A 24,172-nucleotide genomic window follows, 5' to 3' on the forward strand; every position below is an offset into this window, starting at 1 on the left:
CTTCCCCGGGAGACACAATAACTAAGGGGTTCCATCGCGGACTCCCTGCCCAGAGCACCACCACCTCCTTGGGGTAAATCTGAATAAAAGGAGAGGGCTGCGCGCCCCCCCCGCCCCCCTTCAGGACCCCTACATGGCCCTGGGGACTCCCCCGCCCCCCAAGGGCCATCTCCAACAATGTTACTGGGGTGCCCACCCCTGGGACATTGCAGTTTGCTATGGCTTGTCAGGAGCACACACACCCGGGAGGAGTTGTACCACCGAATCTCAAAGCGTGTGTGAGTTAAGTCCCAACAAATATCTGGCATTAACGGGATAGAGTAAGGTTTGGCCCAAGCCCCCAATAAAGTATCTGTCAGTGCCTCGTTAAAGGGAAGAATGGACTCGGACCATGTTTTCCCCAGTTGCAGGACTTCTGTAAAGACAGTGTTAATGTCCCAGGTGGGGACCTGGAGGTAAGGTATTTTAGCCTCCCTACACATGATCATCACTGCATGATAGGCGGATTCCTCTGTGGCTGGTTCATGGGGAGAAAAAAAAAGTGCTTTCGGTGTATTGAGACAACACAGCACCCTCTTCAGGCACGCTGAAGTACTACTGAAACATTTCAAGATCCAGTCTGACACCTGGGGAATACTTACAAGGTGAGGAATCTGCAGCTATAGGTCTGTCAGATCTCATTGCATTAGGGCAGAGGATAGAAGCATCTCATCATAACATTCCATAGTAATTTAAAATCAACAAAGGGTATATAGATGCATGTAAAGTCTATAAATAAGCGAATCCTACATAATCACAAAGGCCTCGAGGCCAGGCATCCTTCAAATACTTCTCAAAGATACATGAAGACTTTCCTTTGTTAATGACCTCAAATTTTCATAAAGATACTCAACTACATTTGCCTAAGGCAGAGCTTATGGTTTCTGCTCATGTATGACATCGGAACCCCAATTAAATGAGTCTCTCTCCTTTCAACATGGTAAATTGTGTTGTAATGATTTGTGGCTTGCAGATGCATTATTTTACTGATGAAACTTCTAACTGCAGATTCATCACCTCGTGAACATTCCACAGGTATCACACTGTATCTGGAAACATTTACAGCAGTACTCCTGCATACTGTCATTTAAGGGCCACCTGTGTGTGCTAGCATCAGTTCTTTTCTTTCTGCGCCTTCAAATGTGGACCCAGAACTTCTCTTTGGTCTTCAAGATAATATTTTCATCAAAAGCCTACCAGTGTGCAAGGAAAATGTCACCCCCAGAAACAGGCTTCAAACAGTGGGGCCACTGTTGCAAACCGATCTCTGTGAAAGACCCTCACTAAGGGCATCATTAGGATGGCGGGTGGACTTTGTCCACCCACCCGCCATCCTGACGAAAAAAGGGGCCAGCCGCCATAAGTACGGCAGTCCCGTGGGTGTGATTAGGATGCGCACGCCACACTGGCGGGCGCACCCTGCCTTTTTAACATTGTGGCGGGTGGTGCTTTCAGCATCACCTGCCTCAATGCCAAAAATGCATGTTGTGCATATGCATGCACAAAGTGGCAGGCACCGTGCAGTGCCTGCCATGTTGTGCATGCACATGCACGGGGGTACCATAGGTACCCTCCAAGGGCCCCCATACGTCCCCCACAATACTGGGGGCCCACAATGGGCCCCCAACTTCAAACTCTGCATGCGTTGCTGCCTCCCGCCTGCACCCTGATATGGATGGCGGTGTCTAGCAGACACTGCCACCATATTAAACCCTTTTCCGCCCGGTTGACTTGCCGACCAGGCGGAAAAGCGTCGGACGGTCTTCCCGTCCGCCGCGGTACCCCCCTCCATACCAATATGGCGGGGGGGAAATGGGTGGTGGGCGGGGAAGGATGTAGGGCACATCGCCCTACATCCTAATGGACCCCAAGTGTCTTTCATGCCTATGGTCGGAGCAAGAATCCAGGTCCTGTGATGACTGCACCCAGATGAACCGGAAGGCTATGCAGGAGGGCGAGGCAAGGAATCATGGCAATCTGTTGGATTGTATCCAAATTTTAGGGAAGAGGGCAAAAGACCTCCAGTGGGGCAACTGGGTCAGTGGCAGTCCACCTTACTGACCCCGACCAGAGAGGGGACCATGGTCACTTATGCATTAGTATTGGGTTGGGGAGGCAATCAATGCGAGGTGGAGATCAGTGGGTTCTGGTCTCTGGCAGAGACTATTACACATCAATTTTTTGGAGCAGTTGTGTCTAGTACAATTTGCTTAGTGCAGATGGCCTTCTCATCTACCAAAGGCTGCTGCTCTTGGACAACACCGCTGCCATGTGGTAGTGCAACAAGCAGGGTGGGTTTGGGCTGTGGTTCAGAGTCTAAGTTGATGGAGAGAATTGCTTTGGTGGTAAACCACCGGATGGAAGATCTCTAAACCCCAGGGCAGACGTACTCTGTCGCAGACTTTTAGCAGATTACGAATGGCAGTTGTATACACAGTTGACACAAGTGGCTTCAGTCAGTGGTCAAATACCTAGCTCGATCTTTGCCACTGCCGAGAATGAACGAGGTCAGCAATTGTGCACTTGGAGTTTAAGGCAGCTTTTCTCAAAGATGCCAAGAAGTCTAGAGTGGACTTTGACTCCTGCATGCCTTCCAGCAAGTACAGTTTCTGCTCAGAGTTCTGGAGATCAGGAATTACCTGGCCAAAGTCATCTTAATGGCCCTTGATTGGGCAATGGACTGGGCCACAAGAGTATGGTACCTGAAACTCCTGCTCATGAGAATCGGTTCTCTGATCAACCTGTCAGTTTGGGAGGATTTTCCGTTGCAGCAGCTGAGCAGAATACTGCCCCTGGGCCTACACAATGTGCATTTTCATATTTGAAAGAGGTCAACTACTGCCACTCCATCTTCAGCCGTTCTCCTGAGGTCATTAATGTCATCTTGGCTGCAAGGCATCCTTTCACAAACTCACTACATTCCAGTCGTTAGGATAATTTGTGGATTGGTGTGGGGATGGAGCAAGGACTCGTAGAAATGTATTAATGTATTGTGAAAATTAATATGCACAACATTAAACATACAAGAAAGAGAAGCTTGCCTACTTGTATTACTAATAAGTAACTCGAGTGAAATTCTAAAATGGCTGCTAACGGGAAATCTGTATTGTGCATGCGTCAGCTGCATCTACACAGTCTGATGAACTGTCGCTTGGAGGGAACTTCTTGCACTTGCGCAAATGATATTAATATGGCTGCTTGAAAGCTCATATGCACAGCATCTGTTCGGCCAAAACTAAAACAAGCTATTTTACTAATGCTAATGAGGGGAAAGCATTAATAAATGAATGGGATTTAAGTAGAGATAGGTGGTATACAGAGAAACCATTTATCTTTGAAATTAACACGTCTTTCTGACTCTTATTAGTGTGTATTTTGGGCCTTTCGTAGGAGTCTAAAGTCTGTTGGCCACCTGATCTCCGCACATGCGTGATATAAATAATCCGGAAGAAGTGATGTGACTTGATTGCAGTCCAAGGTTGCAAAGGATACATAACTTGGGAACCAGTTTGAAGACCTCTGAAATGAATGGGAACGCATGAAGTTTATACTTTTGTTTCTAATATGATGTGAATACGGATGGGAATAAGTTTTATGAATAAAAATTAAGGGGTGGGATTTTTAAACAATGGACTGAAAGACTAAATTGGAAAATAAGCATGGTGTGATGATCATACCCCCTTGCCTGTCCAATCAGAGTTATTAGTTTCATGAGATTGAAACATTATTGGGAGGTACATGAATATTGTAGGGTATGAGGTAGTCTTAGCTAGTAAGTTAGACTGAGTTTTACAGAGCTCGGGATGCTGTCGGAGTGACGAGAAATGCTGATGAAAAATCGAATGCAGAGCCACTTTATCCTAAATTAATTTACTTAGAAGAAGATCGTGGAAGAATCTCGAGGAGGAAGAGTGTGTTAGAGAGGGGTGCTACGCAAGCATCTGTGGTAGAGAGGTCATCTATCCTGTCCTGATTCATATCTTGAAGCCTTTGTCTCCTGATCTTTCCCGGGGGACCCTTCCCAGTTCCTTGACCAGGGTTTGGTTTTCACACCATCCTAGGTTATATATTTTCTGTGCATGTGCTAATGTTCTTTTATCTCTATCCTCTCCTTTCTGAGCATAAGTCATTGCTGGATCTAAAAGTATGTATTGTGATTATTGATTAATTGAATCGTCCTTCCTATGAGTGACAGAGACTGTACTGTACTTTGTAAGTGGTTCACATGAAAATAATCTAGATAAAGATTTAAAATATTTCCAGAGTCTGGTCATTTCATCAAATGTAAGACGATTTTATGTAATTTCACTATCAACTAGTTCAACTAATGGTCCATTGACCAGAGGAAAGAACTTTTTGATCACTGAAATATTAGTTGAGAATAAGAAGTGACTAATCTTAAAATGGTAGAGAATCAAACAATTGACCCCAGCGGTTTATTACCAGGTTGTGTGAATGTGTGTTTATGGGCCCAGGTGAGTATATGGTATTAGAGTACCTGTTACTGGTAAGCCGCTGGATCAGTGGTACCTGACAAACTGAGCCACTGCAAGCCAAGATGGCTGACGTTTTGTTGTTTGTTTTCACCCTTGCTCAGCAATGACTTGCTTTTGGCACTGTTAAAGGCTACTTATCGGTTCTTTCAGTTTTTGCAGCCATCTTTATCACCAGTTGTGATAAGATTTTTTTTAAAGGTTTGCAACATTTATTTCCACAAACTTTTTGTAATTCCACAGTGGGACTTGAACATAATTCTTACTTTTGATGTGCACCATTTCTAAGCCACTGTACAGTTGTCCACTAAGATTGTCATTTTCATTAGCATAACATCAGCTAGCAGTCCTTGCGTGCTGCAGGATTTTACTGCCAACCCCCTTCGGCAGATGTGAATTTGCAATGCTACAAACAAATGCTTACAAGGTAAGGTTTTCAGTTCTTAGCATATGTTGCTGTATAAATATGTGCTCTGTTTAGGCAGTATTTGAGGGCATACACAGTATAAGGAAGCAATTGATGACGGTGTGCATGGGTGGTGCTTAAATGGGGCTACACTCTTCACTTAGAGTGTAACAGCACAGCACCACCTATCAGCATGTAAGGATGTCTTCGGTCTATTGGTGAACTTGTGTGAGGTTGACCAAGTGGCTGCTTTACACCAGTCAGCTAGGGAAATATACCCTAGGAAGGCCCTAGAGGCAGCCTTATTTTGTGTAGCTTTCCCTGGGTGTAACAGGGAGTACTCATTTGACTTTATAATAGCTGGTCTGAGAGCATTTATCCATTCATCTGGAGACACCTGCTTTGGTTCGAGGCAGGCTCTTGTGAGGATTTGTGAAGGACACAGAGCTCAACTGACCTATGGAAAGATTTTGTCCAGTCAATGTAATACACAAGAGTGTGTTTAATATCTAGAGTGTGTAGTGCTCTCTCTGCTAGTGTGTCTGGGTCAAGAAAGAAGGCTGAAAGTTAAGCTGTGTGATTAAGGTGGAAAAGTGAGACCACTTTGGGCAAGAACTTAGAGTTGGTGCTCAGTACTTTCCATTAGAGGTTCTGGGTAGGGCAAGAGTGTAAGGATTTGAATGGGGGCCCCATGAGTCTGGTGACCAAACAAAACATCCACTTGTGTTCCCTGCGAAACAGGGTGTTTTTGTTCATCTGAGGATGTGCCTCCAAAACTGCCCAATGTAAATCGTCAGGAGTATGTGGTGTGTCAAGCTAGTGAGTGGCCATCCTGGTAGTGGTCTTTTTACAATGCATGCCGCTTCGGTGTTCCATAATTCGGACCTTCACTGCACGGGTGGTCATGCCTATATAGGGTTTGTTACTAGGGCATGTGATCATGTAAATGCAGTTTTTGGGAATGCAATTTGGTATGAGACTTCTGTGTCCAGACAGGAGTCTAGTCGAGTTGGATGACCTTTTAAGGTTCAGTGTGGGTACAGACCCCACAAGACTGCATGAAGGGTGGTAGGCCCCACAGGGGTTGCCGTCCCTCTCTAGTGGCTACCTGTGGTCTGGTGTCTACCATTGTGCCTAATGTTTTCAGTAGGTTTGAAGTCAAAACATGGGGCAGATAGAGAGGGACCCCTTTTCCAAAATTGAGCAGTGTCTCCTAATGATTTTCCTGATCTAGCTGGGATTCGGAGTAAATCATGTCATACCTTAAAACATCATCCTGAGCGCGAGTGCGTGGGTCCAACAATGTTGCCCTGTTATTTTTTGCCTTTTTGTGAGCTTCTAGTTTGGCCAATCAGAGATTAGCATGTAGGTCTCATTAGTGCAACTACATTACGGAGAAGTAGCAAAAACTGCTCAAAGGATATTGTCTCAGATGTTTGGGTGATGACTATCATACCGGAGCAGGGTGTTGCGGTCCGTCGGCTTTCTGTAAGTGGTGGTATGTAAAAGCCCCCCTCGAGGGAGACCGGTAGAAAGAGGAAGGGGAGCTTCTCAGTAGAAATACTCAGAGAGAACCTTAAAAAGAAACTCAGGGTATTGATCGATTCACAAAAGGTGTTGCAGGTCTATATGTCACCTTGCCAGAGTATGAGTATATCATCAATATAACAACGCCATACTGTAACGTGGGCCGAAAAGAGGTTATCAGCACACAGGATTTTCTCTCTCAAAACTGGCCATGTACAAACATGCTAGGCTCAGGGAGAAAGCGCTGCCCATAGATGTGACTTGCGTTTGATGTTTGAAATTGAAAAAGTCTTTTAACGCCAAGTGGCACATTCAAGAATGAAATTCACTAGGCTTGGCAATGTCCAAACCTCAGACAGAAGAGTGCCCTCTATCACTTCCAGGGTGGTACCTTGGGGGATGTTAGTATAGAAAGCCTCAACGTCAAGGGTGACTGAGGTTGAGCGGACTCATATCACTCCACAATTAAGTTAAACACATAACAAGAGGTTGTAAAAAAATGGTCACACATTTTGATAGGGGCTCAATGAGGGTCCCTATTCCGGACACAATCGTCCTGCCCAGAGGGGAAATCATCCCCTTAATTATCTTGGGGAGGACTTAGAAGTAGGGAATCCTGGGGTTAGTATTCACCAGGAACTCAGCCTCGTTTTAACTAATCAACACCTGTTCTTCAGCAGAAGATACTAAAGAATTAATCACGGAGAGGAGTCTCAAGGCGGAGTCCTGCATAAAAGGTGTGTAATTTTGTTGTTAGAAAGTTGGCGTCAACATTTGAAATCATAGTCAACAGTTGACATGATGACAATCGCCCCTCCTTTATCAACAGGTTTGAAGGTAATCAGAGTCGTCGGCAATAGATTGAATGGCCGTCATTTCCAAATTAGACATGTTGTGAAAGGATGACTCATGGGTATACTTAAACTCTTTGAGTACTACCTGTTCGACTGACAATACCTCTTGAGGGATCGTCCATGTAAACAGGGGTGAATGTAAAGGATTCTATAAATCCAAATCAAACGTCACGTTATTGGGTTTGTCATGAAAACGCCTGGAGGCGGATTTTCTAAAAGAAATTGTGCAAAGTCACAGTTGGTGCGAAATTTGTCATCTTTAGGGGTAGGGAGCCCAAAACGCCCATCTCAGTGCTTCACAGAGCTCTTGTTGATAGTTTCACTATGAGCTTTCTAGTTGTTGGTCTGGCTCCTCATTTGCCTTTGCGTTGGTATTTGTGGTCCCTGCCACAGCACACTTAACCTCCTTTTTCCTCTCCCTCTGCCCCAACCTCTGCCTAAAAAAAGGTGGGTTGAAGGGTTGGGGAGATCAGAATCCTCATATTTAATGCCTTCGCTACTATTTTGATCCTAACTATCAGTGCATCGTCAAGGCTTTTGGCTAGGTTAATAATCAAGATAAGACAGTACCTAGTGCACTTCAATGCCACTTGGGACCATTCACGCTTGAAAACGGCATCTTCCAAGAAGATATGTGGTGTGTTCGAAACTATCGGCCCATTGGGGGATATATTCACCTGCAGTTATTCTGTCAAAAGTGCCCCATGGAGCATTTTTGGTATAGTTGTCCCTTGAGGGCCGTAAGGGAGTTCCAGTACTCCTTTTACTGTCTGAAGGGCTAGTGTCATCCGCACTAAAAGACACATGGGTGAATTAAGGTACAGAATGCACACACACAATCAGGCTGTAAGTCGTAGGAGTATGCAGTTCCTAAATAGAGCGAAAAAGTGGTTGGTTTGCCCTGAAGCACTAAATTGGGGATCTGATTGCTCAGGAGCAAGGGCTCTCATACACCCAAAAAAGGAGGTCATAGTTCATCATTGGGCAGTTACTCGTTGTGCCGGATATTGGGACAAACCACAGTTTGTTCTATTTGTTCTGTTCTGATTTGCATGCTACCTTCAAGATGGCGCTCGGATTAAGGTGCCGCTAGTTGGACGTACCTCGTTAAATGTCCTAGTGTTGAGCTCTCCATAAGGTCCCGTTTTGAGGCCACGCAGGCTCTGTCCCTTTTCTTTTGCTACCATTGTGGCTGGTATTCAATTTATATGCCACACTTTAACATGGTTGGCTTGAGAGGCAAAAACCTCTGGTTGCACTTCTGACTGTCATGAGCCGCGCTCTACCTTCAAGATTGTGCCAGCATTCAGACCCACGCTCCTGCGATGTCCTAGCGGTTTTTTGGTTCCAGCACTTGTTCCCAATTGAGACCTGTGCATTTACTACTAAACACGACCTGCTCTGCTCACCCATTACCTCGGTGGTGGGAGAGAACCGGGCAGGTAGCGTGCATATCGCACTCCTCATCACCAGGAGTATGGGTTTCAGTTAACTTGCACACTCTTGACACTTCAAGAGCCTCACTTGGACCCTTTGTAACACACTGTTAACCATTACCCCTTATGTTGTTTACAAGCCTGTGAGAGTCTTCTCTCTCCTGTGCGTTTCTTTACATGAAATTCAGACGTTAGGTTAGTCCATATTTGTACTTTGAGGGTGGACCAGAACCCAGCACTTGCCCTTTTGTACCATTTAGCATTCTACTGTAAGTAAACAGATCTACTTAATTCTTTTGTTTTTAACTCTCTTTTCAAGTTGTTTTTTTTACACTGATTGTATTCTTTATACTTGTGTGAATGCCTTTGGGTACGATTAATATATCCTGCACTCTTTTAGCGACCCAAGCATAAATAGATTATGATTACGGTCCTGATGAAATGCCATGATCAGTTATGACAAATAGGCAAGAAACATCTAAACCTTCTTTTAAAAAAATATCACCTTTTGAGCTTGCTTGGACCATTGTATCCATCTCCAGCTAACTAATTTTTTAACGATGACATGGGAGCCACCATATTAAAATACTGGGGCATATCGTAGTTATTTTTAACCTCACAAAACAACCAGTCTACTCACATTTTCACCAAACATTGCACCTCCCCCTTCAAATCACCAAAAACAAAATAATTCTGGTAAAGAATGCCCCTCGCGGGGCACATTGGGCATTGCTGCACCAGCCCAACAGGGAGCTGCTCAATGTTTAATCATGAAACCCTTTTGGGTGTGTGAGGGCCCTTGCTCCTGAGCAATTAGATCCCCCAATCGGGTGCTTCAAGCCAACCCGAATCTCCTCTTTTCTTCATGTACACCTCCTTGGTGAAACCCACTTGGGAAAATAACCCCATCAGTGCTCTGGCCAAGGTAGGTGCAGTCACCATCCTCAGAGGGATCGCTTCCTGGTACAAGGTGGCATGGTCCACCAAGACAAGGATGAACCTGTTGCCTATGGCTGTCTTGGGGTCCAGAGACCCCAACAATGTCAAAGCCCACCTGCCCAAAATGTGTGCTCATGACAGGGAAGGGTTGCAGGGGAGCCTTGCATCTGTCCCAAAGTTTTGCCACTCGCCTGGCAGGTAGGACAGGACCTGCAGAATGCATTTGAGGCCAATAAATGTGGGTGACAACCAGTTAAAGGTCGTCTTGCCCCAAATGACCTGCCAGAGGCACATCATTAACCGGACCAAGTAAGAAGGCTCTGAAGTGTATCCCCAGCACACACGCTGCCCCAGGCTCAGCAACCTAAGGCTCGCTATACAGGATATTCTCCCAATAGATCAGGTGAGTTCAAGAGGAGTCACCAGCTGCCTGGGCCTCGGCCTGCTTCTGAAGATCCACAGTTTTAGGGAGCTTGATCTGCGCAGTGCAGACCTCCTCCCTGGAGGGACCTCTGTCCTGCTGCACTGGGACAGCTCAGACAGGTTCACCAGTTAGGGCACATATTTCCGTGTAGGTTCCGAGGCGTACCGCTCATGTTTCCCCTTCTCCCAGACCATGGGTACCTCAGGAGCGGGTTTCTCGCACTTCTTAGCAGGGACCTGAGCCCCTCTTTTAGGGTCCAGGACCTTCTGACCACTCACGTTCTGTCACAAACTGCCACCCGGAAATCCGCGCAAGGAGGCACATTTAAGCGAGCATCACCCCCGGTGGAGCGGGGGTCTTACCTGCAGCTTGGCTTCTTGTCCTGCATTTGCTGTCCCTGCTGGGGGAGTTTTCTGGCGCAAAGCTCCGCTCCCGTGTTTCCCGCCGCCGTACCCGGTCTCCCCCTGCTGCCGCAGCTCTTTCCAACTGAGCGCGGCTGCGGTGGAGGGGTAACCGAAAGGGCACGACTACAACTACCGGCTGCCCTTGCGGCCGGAAGCCCACACCCATAAATCCGCGCAAGGAGGCGCATTTAAGCGAGCATCACCGCCCGCGTCCCGGGAGCGTCCCGGGACAAGGGCGGGACCGTCTGAGGCCGTCAGAGGCCAGACAAGGCCGGGCAGATCCCCCCCCCCTCTGACATTATGGACTTCATGGTTAGAAGTCCCCCTAATTCCATATACGACGATCAACAGTGTATAATAGAAAAGACTATTCATGTCTAAGCAGTTAGAGCAGTTAGAGTGTGGACTGCAATCGGCGAATTATCAAAGCGCTTTTCCTGGACTTGCAGTTTGAGCCCCCTATTTAAACTATTAACTCTAAGGTGCATTTTGGGTCATATATCTATTCTATTTAGAGAATATAAAGACTGTAAATGGATTTTTGAAGCTAATTGATAGAATTACACTCTTAATACCCGTTTGTACGTTGTAATCTCGGTACTTAGGCTTTATAATAGTTTCCCAGATACTCAACAGCCTTTAAAATTTGCTGGCAATACACTAATTGAGTATATCTGGGTACTCTAAATCATATAAGGCGTGTAGCATAATAGGAGGGGTCATGACTTCCAAGAATAGTGGTGCTGGGGCGAAACCAGGGGTTGGGGGAAGTTTCGCTGGTACAATGGATGCTTTTCTGGTTAGAGCAGGGAACATGCTTCAGCAGGAAATAGTGTTAACTGAGAAAAGGCTCTCATTAGGAATCTATGCTGCTCAAAAAAAGATCCTAGATAGGCAACATTCAACTTGCTAAGTCCCCAGTGTCAAAGGCCCTACCTTTAATTAACGTAGATATTTCAGACCTTTCACAGGGGGCCCCGGGTGGCATAGCCCTAAGTCCAATAATCGAAGTGAGGGCGGGGCATAATAAATCATATGTGGAGTGTATCACCGATGTAGTAAACACTGTTCCTGGTGCTATACGTGACATGAGCGTAACATCCCCAAATCGCTTCATTGTGCGTAGTGGCCCTGATGATACTCTCTGAAATTAACATACATGCAACTTATAATGTAAGAGATGTTCATGACATTCGATCGACCAGACCAAAAAGGCCAGCCAGTGAAAGCATTGGAGCAAATGGAAGGCGAGCCGAGCCTTTGGGAAAGCGCACAAGGGATGGCCCGGCAACGCGGTCTCAAAACAAAATCAAAGGGAAAATTGAAGCAAATAAAGTAAAAAAGACAATCATTTATTTATTTATTTATTTATTTATTTGCTTATTAAGCGCATGAATAAATTCCTGAAGGGATATCTCTGCGCTGGTGCTCGCATATTAGAGGGTTCCTGCAGGGATTAGAGCTGAGGAAGAGAAACCTGAGAAATTTTAAAGCATGGTAAACAGGTAGGTTTTTAAATTCTTTCTAAATAATTCCAGGCTCCTAATTTGTTTTAGTTCAGTAGGCAGGGAGTTCCAAAGAATTGGCCCTCTGTAGGACAGTGCTCGACCACCCTGTCTGGCCCTTCTGATTTTTGGGACCTGAAGCAAGAGAAGGTTGCTGGACCGTAGTGTGCGGGCAGGGATGTAGGGCAGAAATTTTTCTTTTAGATAGCTGGGGCTTGTGCTAAACAGGCATCTGTGTATAACGTTGCATATTTTAAATTTGATGCGCTGCTTTACGGGTAGCCAATGGAGTTGGTGAAGTAAGGGACTGGACGGTGTTCTGGGGGGGGCGTTAAGGGCCAGTCTGGCCGCCGTATTCTGTACGACCTGGAGTTTGTTCACCTGTGCTTCATTGGCTGAGATGTATAAACCATTGCAGTAATCCATTCTGCTTATGATCAGGGTCTGGATGAGAGTCTTCCGAGGAAACGGCTACCTCCATTGTCAGTGATACAGGCGACCCAGGGGGTTCACAGGCTTTCTGGGTACGTATGGAGTCCCTGATATCATCTTCTCTTGCCCCTTTTTGGTCTAAGTTAGAGGTCCTGGAGTATAGGATCAGTAGCTTGGCCAAAGAGTTTAAAGAAGGAACCATTCTACATCAAGAAAATGTGAGGGGAGTAGGTACATTAGCTATGGCCGCAGGGAGTTCTCAATCAAACAAGACTTTGGTCATGCAGGCTACCTCTATGACCACAAACCCTCTGATTTTTGGTAATGTTAGCAAAGTTATCCCTAAAGCACCAGTGTTAGAAGGGACAGTCCTCTCGAATAGCCAGAAGTGTCCAGTTAGTCAACCACAGCAGAATCTAGTCCCAAAAAATAATTTCCAGCATGCAGGGGTGATCCAAAAACAATCTGTGAATAACCCAACTAGTACCAAAAGTGCGCCTAATTTAGGGAAAGTGCGTGGATCTGAAACCCAAAAGGAGGACTGTGGGTTAAAACCAGCTAAAGATGTTATAGATTTACCCCCAGTATCAAGCCCCTTGGTGGTAGTTTTGGCTGGCCTCCCCTCGCTAAGGGCAGATCAAACCGAGACCTGGGCAGAGTTAAAAAACAAAACAGTGGATTGGCTCATTAGACAAAGGCTTTAAATCTTTCCTCTCAAATCACATCTTGATGGTTCGCAGAGTGGCTTGGCTTGGGAACTCGTCCAAAAAAATAAGGGGCGACGGTCATTAAAATTTTGATAGATGTGACTTTGTTTTAACGGTTTTGGAAGCACAGGACTATTCTTTTACCACTACGTGTATTGCTGCCCTACCATTGGGCTATTTTTACAAACCACAAGAAAGATTAGAAGGGAGGATTAATTCACACACCCCGACCTCAAACCGATATGAAGTGTTATCAGGTTTAGATGATCAAGACTGACTGCAGGATAAGCACCAGCGTAAAATGCTACAGCCTGTTATTAGGCAAATTGTAGAGGGAAGTGTGATGACTACCATAGCTGACCCAGAGTTGGTACTTGTTAATGAGCCGGCCCAACCTCATTTAGTGAGAAAAATTACACCATGGGAGAAAACACTATAGGCAAGGCTGTGACCACGAACAAGGTAGAGATCCTCTCCTGGAATATAGCCGGGTTGCGGACCAAAAGAGGGGATAAAACTTGGGAGGATTTTTTATCCTCCAGTCATATCATTGCATTGCAGGAAACTTGGGAGGCGAAAGATACCCATCACTTAGATGGTTATCTCTCTTTTAATAAGTTTGCTAAGCCATGGCTAATGGGGCGACCAAGGGGGGGCCTTTTGTTACTATTTAGTTTAAAAATTATTGTGTACCATAGAGTTAGTTGTGTCTAACTCCCCTCATAGCTTAGCTGTTAAGTTGGAGGGTAAAAATAGCCTTCCAACTCTATTGGTGGTAAATATTTACAACTCTTTCTCCAGGGAAGATGAATTAGATAATTTGGAAGCATTGTCTGTCTTTTTAGAAAATTTTGAAACTAAAAAAGTGATGCTCCTTATCTCATAATTCTTAGGGATTTTAATATTCATGTTTGTCACCTAAACTGTCTGCATAGTATGGAGCATGATTTCGCTTCGCAGGGGCTCATGTATTTTGAGCACACGAGAAGCGGACTGTATCTAGAGAGTCTTTTAGCTGCCCACTACTTGTTTTGCCCTGAACAATCAGATTTTTTAAACCCAATCCCAACTTATACAGGACAGGGCCATGACAGTAATATTGATTATATTTTAGTGTCATGCTCACTAATGGAAGGTATTGGCCCTCTTGAAGTCAGGCCGACTGGGATGAGTGACCATAACCCCCTTAGAATGGACGTTGAAGTTGAGGCCCTTATATCTGAGACACCTCTGTCTCTTATCTCAAACTAATATAGTTACTAACTGCCAGGGACGAAGACTAAGATGGGAGGTAATCACCCTGGTCGATTTTCTAGGTAGCTTGTAGGATAGTTACCGTGAAGATTTTAGCCTCTGTACTAATCCAGGTGTTGAGTCTACATAAATCCTAGGTGCATTTGATCGCATTACTAATCAAATTGCGGCCAATTTGACTCGGCGAGGTAATCCAAGGCCCAAGAAATCTAAAAACTGGTTTGATCACATGTGCACTACTGCACACAATGTCCTAATGGCCTTTCTGAAGGCCCCTGTAAAGGATGCAAGTAGCATCGCCGAAGCTAGGAGAAGCTATAAAAACGCAATTAAGTCACGGAAAATTGAGCTCAAGGAGATGTCCTGGGAGGAGCTAAGTCAAACTAGTACCTTGAAAAGTAACACTCACTTCTGGAATTGATAAATAGTCCAGTTTTGATTAGACAGACAACACCATCATAGATGGGTGGAACATTTTAGCAGGCCTGTATTCTGTGAGTACTCACGCATCGGCTACTTCTTATAGGGGCCTTAATCATGTGCCAAAAATTATTTTCCAAGAGGGGTAAGTTATGAAGGCAATTATATCAACATCTAAAGGGAAAGCACTGGGCCCGGATGGGGTCCCGGCGGATGTGTACAGTGCTTTTCCAAGTGTGTGGGCAAAGGTTTTAACTTGTGTTTTTAACGCTTCCACCAAGGCCGGGTTCTCAGTAACTTGGGGCAAAGCAGTCATAGTCCCAATATACAAAAAGGGTTCAAGAGCAGATCCGCCCTGTTACAGGCCAATCTCGCTCTTGGACTCTGCCGCAAAGATAATGGGTAAAGTGGTATTAGCGCGGCTGACAGAATGGCTGGATAAAAACTCCATTGTTTCGGATTTGCAGTATTGTTTCAGACAAGGGAAAAGCACGGTGGGCCAATGCTTGAATTTACATCTGGTCATAGGAAAGTACATGGTCGCAAAGCAGGGGGATATCCATTTAGCTTTTATGGACCTCTCAACAGCTTTCGACCTTGTCAATAGGCAAAAGTTATGGGCCTTTCTTTCTGACATCGGGCTGGAACCTGCCTTGGTATCTTTCCTTGCTGAAATACATGAGAATAATACTGCTGCGGTACGTTTTAACGAAAATGGGAGTTTGACTGAAGTGTGGCCTGTTAAATGTGGAGTAAGGCAAGGTTGTATCCTTGCCCCCTTGTTGTTTGCTTTATATAAATAATTTGGGCGAAGCACTTATAACATCCTGCGAAGACATTCCTAGGGTTGGCACAAAAAAAATCCCAGCACTGTTATATGCAGATGATGCAGTTTTGGTGGCTAGAACAGCGAGAGGACTGCAATTGCTTTTAGATCGTTTTATTAGTTTTATGGACTCTCTTTATCTAATAACTAATTTTAAGAAGCTACACTCAATGACGATAAGTGGAAAGAGGGCAAAAAAGGCAAGATTTTTCTGTAAAGGCCGGGAGTTGACTAAAGTTCCTACGTTCCCATATTTAGGGATAGTATTTGACGAAAGAAGGTCATGGGTGACGCAACGTATTTTAAAAAAGAACAGCCTAGCAAGGTCTACAGGGCTGTCCTAGGGTTTGCTAAGCGGTTAGGTTCAAAGCCACTACCAGCCCTTATGAAGATATACAATGCAAAGTGTGTCCCCATGGTTCAATATGGGAATTGCTGTCGCTCCCAGCATCTGCTGCTAATTTTAATGTACATGAGGATGTGGGTGCTGGCTATATTCAAGATCAGATTGCTGTGGCCCCACTTTTAGGCTGGCTAAGAATTTGGGCACAGCAATCGCCAAACCTAAATCAAGTAAAAATCCGGGATTGTATGTCCCTAGATAGAGCCCTTGATATCCCATGGCTTAGATACGTTAAAAGACAAATGGATATTTTGGGCTGTCCCGATCTGTTCACAAACGCAAGGGCGTTGAGTAAGGTGGCCATTAAAGCCATAAAAAAACCCAGTTCCTAAATAGGTCTATGCTAATGAGGAAACGAGGGGAGCTGGGCAAACATTCAGTCAGGACCTTTGTAATATTGAGTACAGGGAGAGGAATTCAGCAATACTTGGCGTATATAAACAAACCATTTCACTGGTTTGTATTGATAATATTTAAGTATAACATGCTTCCACGGCTACTTTCTTTTCCAAAAGGTTTCTTGAAGGAGGGGGTTCTTGGCCCTTGCGACAATTTTTCGGAGCAGAATACCTTGCATATGATTTTCTTTTGTGATTTTTATGTTTCAATACGTAAGAAATTCATATTGCCATTGTTGAAGGGCTGTAACTTTGTACAGGTTAGGCCAGCCCTGATATTTGCAAAGCCTGAGGACCCCGCTGGTATGCTTTGGTGTTGCTAGTATATCATGGGGGCAATTAGACGAAGGAACAAGATGAATTGTCAACCTTTGTATATGTAGTGACTTTACGAATAATACATTTTTAATTACATGAAATCTTATTAATATTGAATTTTAAAAAGCATACTCATTGGGTGGCAATCTTTTTAAACTATTTATTTGAATACCTAGTATTATTTTGGTGAGGGCCAAGTTAATTCAAATAGTCTCTTTGTATTGATTATAAAATACGTATATTTGTATTTCGTTAATCAAATTCTTCTGATGTATGTAGTGAATTTTCCCTATGAATTGTGTGGTACCGTGCTTTTTACGGTTTAAAATTGTTTTAACCGAGTAAAGCTAATTTTGACTGTGTGGTCAAGCACACCCACTCAGGCAATCTCAACATCTGTGTGACCGGAGTTCCACCTCTTTCCAGGGAGTTTTCTCCAGGTCACTGCCCCACAGACAATGCACCGACATGGATGGACTCACAGCTACCCTTAAGGAACCGAACACGCCCCTATTCAAACGGAACCTGATCCACCAAACATTGGCGCTCACTGTGGTCTACAGCAACTACTTGGTTGACCACATTAGGGACTACCTACTCTGAAGATACCAGAGGACACCAGACGGTTGTCCTGCTGGCTCCTGCGGCTGTCAGAGCGTCCACTAGCTGCCCATTTGTCGACAACTGCCTGTACTTCCTAGTATTGTCAGGGATGAGGGTCCTCTGGACCATCTCACTGTCACCAAGGGACACTAGGATCATCTCAGTCCCCCCCCCCCCTCCAACCACTAACTGGCACCAACTCCTCCCCAGGGGCTACGCTCACTATTCCCAGTGACTGCCCACTGGTGGGGGCCTGTGTCCCCATGGGGTCCCTGCCCTCCCTTGGTGGAGTCTCCCACATACAACTTCTTTTGGACCCTTAGCAAGCTTCCTAGGATCAGTAAGTGCCATCAATGAAGTGCTGCCAGGTCGAAATGGCAGTTTAAAACTGCACACACACAGGCTCTGCAGTGACGGGCCTGAGACAGGTTTGAAGGGGTACCTACTCATGTGGGTGGCACAATCAGTGCTGCAGGCCCACTAGTAGCATTTGATTTACAGGCCCTGGGCGCACACAGTGAACCGTACTAGGGACATGCTAGTAAACCAACTACTCTTCCATTTTAGACCCAGAGCAACAGACATAAACCTGCAAAACAAAGTACAGCACACAGTCCAAAACAGGAAGTCAGAAGCAAAAAGACAGGAGGAACCACCCCAAAAGATGTCAGGTCTAACAATCAGGAAGATGTTGAATGAGCTGCTCCAACTCCAACAGTAAGACGTTTTAAGGCATGGGCAAAGTGGGCTTTGGCCCAGGGCCGCAGCCTTTCATGGGCCCCCTTACAGAACCATCTCTTTTCTGCAGAGGGTCTTGCCCTGATGACCTTGAATAACTCTTTAAAAGAGTGATTTGAATACTGTTTCCCTTCAAGTTATTTTTAATGTGAGTGATGTGTGAGAGTCTATTATAGATATTTTGCAGAAAATGTTGCGTTTATGTTGCAAGTAGCATCCATGAAACGTTTTTTAGATCAAAACAGATCTTACATATGAGAAATGGGAGGGTGTCACAGATCATTTGCAGTAATATTGGTGAGCTGCTGCTGCGTTGCAATATTAAAAACAGTTCCCTATCCCTGAATATTAGACGTAATAACTTTAGAATTTGGACAAATGTTCCTGTGCACTGTCAATGACCTGGCTAAAGAGGGCATGAAAAAGCTGAAGTAGGATAATTAATTCAAATCTGGGCAGAACAGGGGCCCTCAAAATACGTTTGGCCCAGGGCCCCCAAAATCCTGAAGATGTCCCTGCTCCCACTGAGCCCTATCATATAGAGAGGAGCACAGAATTGACACTATGCCAGTGGGTGCCCACCACCCAATGCTACCCTCTTGCCTGTATGCTTCATTTGTCCCGCGCCGGACTACAAACCATAGGATTGCCTCCTCTCCCCTAATTCGCCCGCTCTCAGTTCGAGCACACATGCGATCGCTAAGCCGGCTTCAGTCCGGGCATTTAGCACTTTGGATCACCTCAATTCGGATCAGACTCTTGCCTATATCCGGGGATTCACAGACCCCACCAGGAGTTACTTACAGCCTTCATGCTCCCTACGCCGGATTCTCAGATGTCTTTCGCTTGATTTACGCCTCACCCATACGCTATTTACTCACCTTGTGGCCAGGCTACCACCGTTGATTGATCTCTCCCGGCTGGACCTTCAGGCCGCCCTGCAGGACTTGTTTTATGCGTACCTCGTCACTATTATTGAAACTAGTGACCATTGTCCTGATGATGACCTGGAATCAATCCGGTTGAAACACAGTTGACTACCCAGCACAGAACTTTGGAGCTGTTGTGGTCAATTTATTTATCCCAAATATAAAATATCGATTGTATATAATTGTATTGTATTATTGACCACTTTGTTATTTGTTCTTACTCTTTCGCCGATCACGCTGAAATATTTTCACCTCCGTGTCACTGCACCGTCCATTGTCACTAGCACACCCAGTGCTCACTCGTGTGTTATGTTCACAATATATTGTATTGCATAGTACTGCTGTTACAACTACCTACAAATAATAATGGTTTTACTTTACCATTCCCGTTATGGTCTCCCTTTCTTTTTCTCCCGTCCCTTGTGATGTACACTACTATTTTAATAGCCCTTGTTAAATGATTCCCAGCTGAGACATTGTTGTGTTGTTACACCCTCTTGCCTGCAGCATCAATTCCTTTTCTCTATCAGGAGGTATGTATAGTCTACTTTTAATTTATATTATAGCTCATTTGATAAGAGAAAATAGCCAAACTGTATGTTGCATTTCATACAGTGACTGGCACCGGACTCAAGTTTACACAACATAGGTGTCCCTGTGGCACCTTTGGAGGCTATGCTCATAAGTATAGAAACATGTTGACTCTTGTGACTGTTAAGGATCTTCATTATCCATGTTAAATCTATGTTCAATTTTTAATCTTGTGCTAGGGAGTAGTTCTAATAAAGTTATCTTACCTCCTATTATGCATTTTAAACCCACAGAACCCCCATCTGGTGTGATGACACTCTACCATAAAGAATAGCTTCAACACTTACATGAAGCCTGCCGAGATATTTAGTCCATGGCTAGGAGATGACTCAAAACTTCCGCCAAGAACAGAAGAGTCTGACATCCTTTAAGAGTTAGGCCGCTCTTAAATGAATTATATGCAATAAAGGGTAGGCAGAGTCCCAAATGTGCAAATAGGAGTGAATCACACATGATTCCGTATTAGACTAGGGTGCTTACAATATTACTGAATCACATTGCCTCCTTATCTCGGCTATCATGTCTACTAACAGAAAAATATCACTCAGTTACAACAATACAGCTATTTATTCCACACTGCATAATAATGGTTAAAGAAAGCTAAGCCATTACACACTTCAATATCTCATCGGTTATGTTGAAATATCTTTTTGAATTCCCCAGATCCTTTAGCAAGCCTTCTGGTGTTTTGGCCACTTAATCGATCCCTAGAAAATGTGTCCTCAATCCATATTACAAGAAACGTACAGATTATGTCTTGTGGATAAATACCAAACAAGTTAAAAATCATTCCCAATAATAAGCTCTAACTCACTTGTACCTTTCAAGATGTCAGTCTACTGCAACAATTAAAAGTACGTGGGTCATTCATTTGACATAGTATGAAAAGCTTTACTAAAATCAAGTTATGTTGGCCGAAAAGGACAAAGGAAGGTACTGCTTAGACTCCGAGTAGCAAAGTGAGGCCTGGTCTGCAATAACAAAGTAGATTTACGATCACAAGAAAAAGATGCATTTGTAGAAGGAACAGTTCCATACACACAATGTTTAATACATTAAATTTATAGCATAACCCCATTAATTATTAGTAGAAATACTAACCTTTATGGTAACAGAACTTATTATGTCTTTCTGAGTTGGACAAGTGTCTGTGAGAGCAGAATCAAAAACTCCAGTCAGACCGCAACAGTTCAGCTTAAAAAATATAAAAACAATTTCTGATTAGCAGAAAGAAAAGAAAACTGCCTCAGGAATAATGCATTCAGACAGAAACGAATGATAGTTCTAGATAAATCACCATACATTGAATTCATTCATTTCCCAAAAAGTGTAAGCAAAATCTGGATTCAGAATAAGTAATCATTTGCAATTAGTCCGGACAATTGAATGCTGTGGTTTTCCTAAAGTTTTTCCTGATTAGTTTAAGGAACAAGGTTTCATGGCTATGGATAACATACTTACACCTCAATAACAGGTGAGGCGGAGGTGTGTATTGTAATGGGTTGTGATTTCTAATTGGTTTGTTGATAGGCTTTTGGACTATTGGACGCCCTGATGAAAGTGCTCGACACAGACTATTACACTGCAGAAACTAGTCCACTAATGTCTTTATGAATCACTATAACAACAAAAAGTCTAGGTAGGGGACAGTAATTCTAACTTTTAATCGCACCCTCAAACACAGGTAGAATAAATGGGTAACATCCTGCAGTGATTGATATTTTTAGAGACAATGTTGGCTGGTCTTATCCAAAGTGTGTGGTGTGTGTATTTTTTCCCCCCAACCGTTGGTAACAGATACGCAAAGAACCAATCTCAAAAGAGCGCACTCAAAGCCATTTTACGATGTCCAAATCGCCGTATTTATTTTTGATGCTGCAGATAGTTAACAAACGCGTTTCGGCGTTGCCGCCTTCGTCAGTTAACATGCTAAATGTACTAGTGTGATTAAATGAAGTAGTGCTATACAAAATTTAATGTGCATAGAAAGTGACTGTGTACTTCATGAACAGTGAAAAAGGAAAAGAAAATCGCCTTATTTTCAGTGGCCATTTGGACAGATCAGATTGCACATCGCGTTAATGAACAATATTATACAAAGAATTCATAGGTTATATTAACATTCTATTTCGATTAATTTTCCTGAATTAAATATTACCAATTCATATGTACATAGTTTGCAATTTCTTTTGGTCGTATACGATCCATTAACTTAATCGAACCATTCATTTAATCAAGTACACTGAACTAATGTGTTGGGTTAGGGCCAGGTGCGTGATTATTTGGGATTAGGATTATATAAATGCACTAAGAATTAAGTCAAAGGGAAACCAGCACATAACAGTTTCCTGAAAACAGTCAGGCATAGAATAATGATTTCGGGACCTTGTAGTGGATTGTCAGAAAATGTACAGTGAAACTTCAGAGGGAATAGAGACTACTAAAACACCCTGAATAAAATGACTGCTGAGCAAAAACCCAACTCAAATCTTTGGAAGTGTTTTCATTTATTCCTAACAGGGCGTTGAAACCACTGCTAATATCAAAGAACAATCATTTAAAATCAAAGAAGCAAATAATGCGGTACGTACTGCATTCCCAAAACATTTTCAGCTAGGCATGGGATGATGGTTTCTACAACAAAAGAGCATGTAAACTAACTATTTTCTAGTCATCACTTTTTCTTACTGCAGTCCTATCTTGAGAATAGATACTTCACAGAACAGAATCCAAATAAACTGAGTATTATTCTTGCAAGTGTTCATTAATGTAAGTTAAGATAAAGAGGCTTGGAGAGGTGGGGAACGATTCAACTCATTTAGAGATAGTCTTTTTTTCCAAAGCATTCTGGCCAGCTTTTCTCTTTCTTCGCCTGGCCACTCGAATAATTGTGCCAAAAAAGTACTCTGATTTGATGGTGCCTGGAAGTAGATTTATTGAGGCGTCGTTCAAGTCCGGAGAACCCGGCAGCCATTGAAGAGTTCTGCAGTTAACTATCACATCAGAAACACAGCGCCCATTTGGAGAAAATATTCGTTTTTTAAGTATATGGGCACTAGACATTAACAGCCCCCATACGTTTTTGTGATACTGTTTTTTGCATTTAATCGGTTCCAGTACAATATGTTCACTGTTTATCTTGCTACAAGCCAACACCCATGGTAGGGTAATGACAGTTCCAGATCATCATCAGTAGATGACTAATCTCCAGTAAAACAGATTGCAAAAAAAAAAAACACAACAACCCTCAGGAAGAGTAACGATTTAAAAAAAAAACGTGCTTTCCTTTTAAACATCCGAAGTGGAAACGCAAACGGAAAATACACAAAGTACGAAATAGTCTATCAGCTAATCGTGACTGGAAGGGTCGGCGAAATCCCTAGAATCGGAATTTAATCTAGTGTGAGAGACATGCCCCATCAATATTTTAACCTTTAGTCAGGAGACGGGGAAGATGGGGGGGCGGGGGGTCGAATCAGGTCTGGAAAAGATGAAGTGCCCTAATACGAGTGTGGCAGGAGAGGAGCGGAAGCCCCATGGAGAGGAACTGAACTGAGGGACCGCAGATATAGTCAAAGCCTGTCCTCGCTTCAGTCAGGATATCAGTCATATGTTCCATTGTAAGGGCCTGCCAGAGATGAGGGTGACCTTGAAAAATGGATGGGCTTCGGGTTTCTTCCATGCTTCAGCTAAGGTCATCTTGGCCGCCCCCAGACAGAGCCAAAGTATAGAGCGATCACCCAGTGTCCGGCATTTTAAGGAAGGGTCACGTAGATCTAGAAGGACACGCTCCGGACTAACAGGAATTGGATAGTTCAATATCTCCTGTAATGTGCAAGAGGATTTCTTTCCAGAAGGACTGAATGGGGGGGGGGGGGAGGCGGGGGGGGTAGTGTAATTTTTCGGGGTAAAGATACCAATTGTAAAGGAACTTCTAGTGCACCTCCCTCAAACCCAGTGGTTATAATCGGAGATATCTTGATAGAGCATGTGCCACTGTTGGTCCTCTACGGAGATCCCCAGTGCAATTTCCCAGAAGAATATATGATGGGAGTAGTAAAGCGGTTGGTAGACAGCAGAAGTGCAGAAAGAAAAGAGTTACAACCCCGGGTCACACCGTTATTCCTTACAAAAGCATTCAATAGGGAATAGTTCCCTGGTAGCTGCGTTTCGGATATGAGACTGTACTACCCAATGTTTCAACTGAATATAGTGACACATTTCAGAGGTCTGTCAGGATATCCCATCCATGGAATAAGTCAGATTGTGATACAGCTTCCAGCCTGCCAGTTATCAAAGGGCCCAGGGGGAAGTGCCGGAGTAAAGTCAGTGTTATAATGGATAAGAGTATATGGAGAGGGGAAGGTCGTCCGACAGTGCTGTTTCACAACAGTCCCATACTTTTAGCATGGGGGCGGTGCTTAGGTAGGCATTCCGTGGGCCGTCTTGCTTAGGCTTCTATTTGAACATCCCAAATCATCCGCCCCACTTCCGCCCAATCTATGTGGAGCCAGTGTTTATCGGAG

The 24,172-nt window shown here is 44.1% G+C and overlaps 1 protein-coding gene across 2 annotated transcripts in view; it reads right to left on the reverse strand.

Annotated features, from left to right (window-relative positions):
• CD9 (CD9 molecule) overlaps positions 1 to 24,172 on the reverse strand; it is a 198,650-nt gene that overhangs the window by 24,919 nt on the left and 149,559 nt on the right. For both annotated transcript variants that reach the window (XM_086921194.1, XM_086921202.1), the window contains exon 6: positions 20,748 to 20,840. In XM_086921194.1, the coding sequence (XP_086777320.1) occupies positions 20,748 to 20,840 (93 nt within the window). The remainder of the gene's footprint in view (positions 1 to 20,747; positions 20,841 to 24,172) is intronic.

This window comes from Lissotriton vulgaris, chromosome 1_1 (assembly GCF_964263255.1).
Source record: "Lissotriton vulgaris chromosome 1_1, aLisVul1.2, whole genome shotgun sequence".
Taxonomy (NCBI): Eukaryota; Metazoa; Chordata; class Amphibia; order Caudata; family Salamandridae; genus Lissotriton; species Lissotriton vulgaris.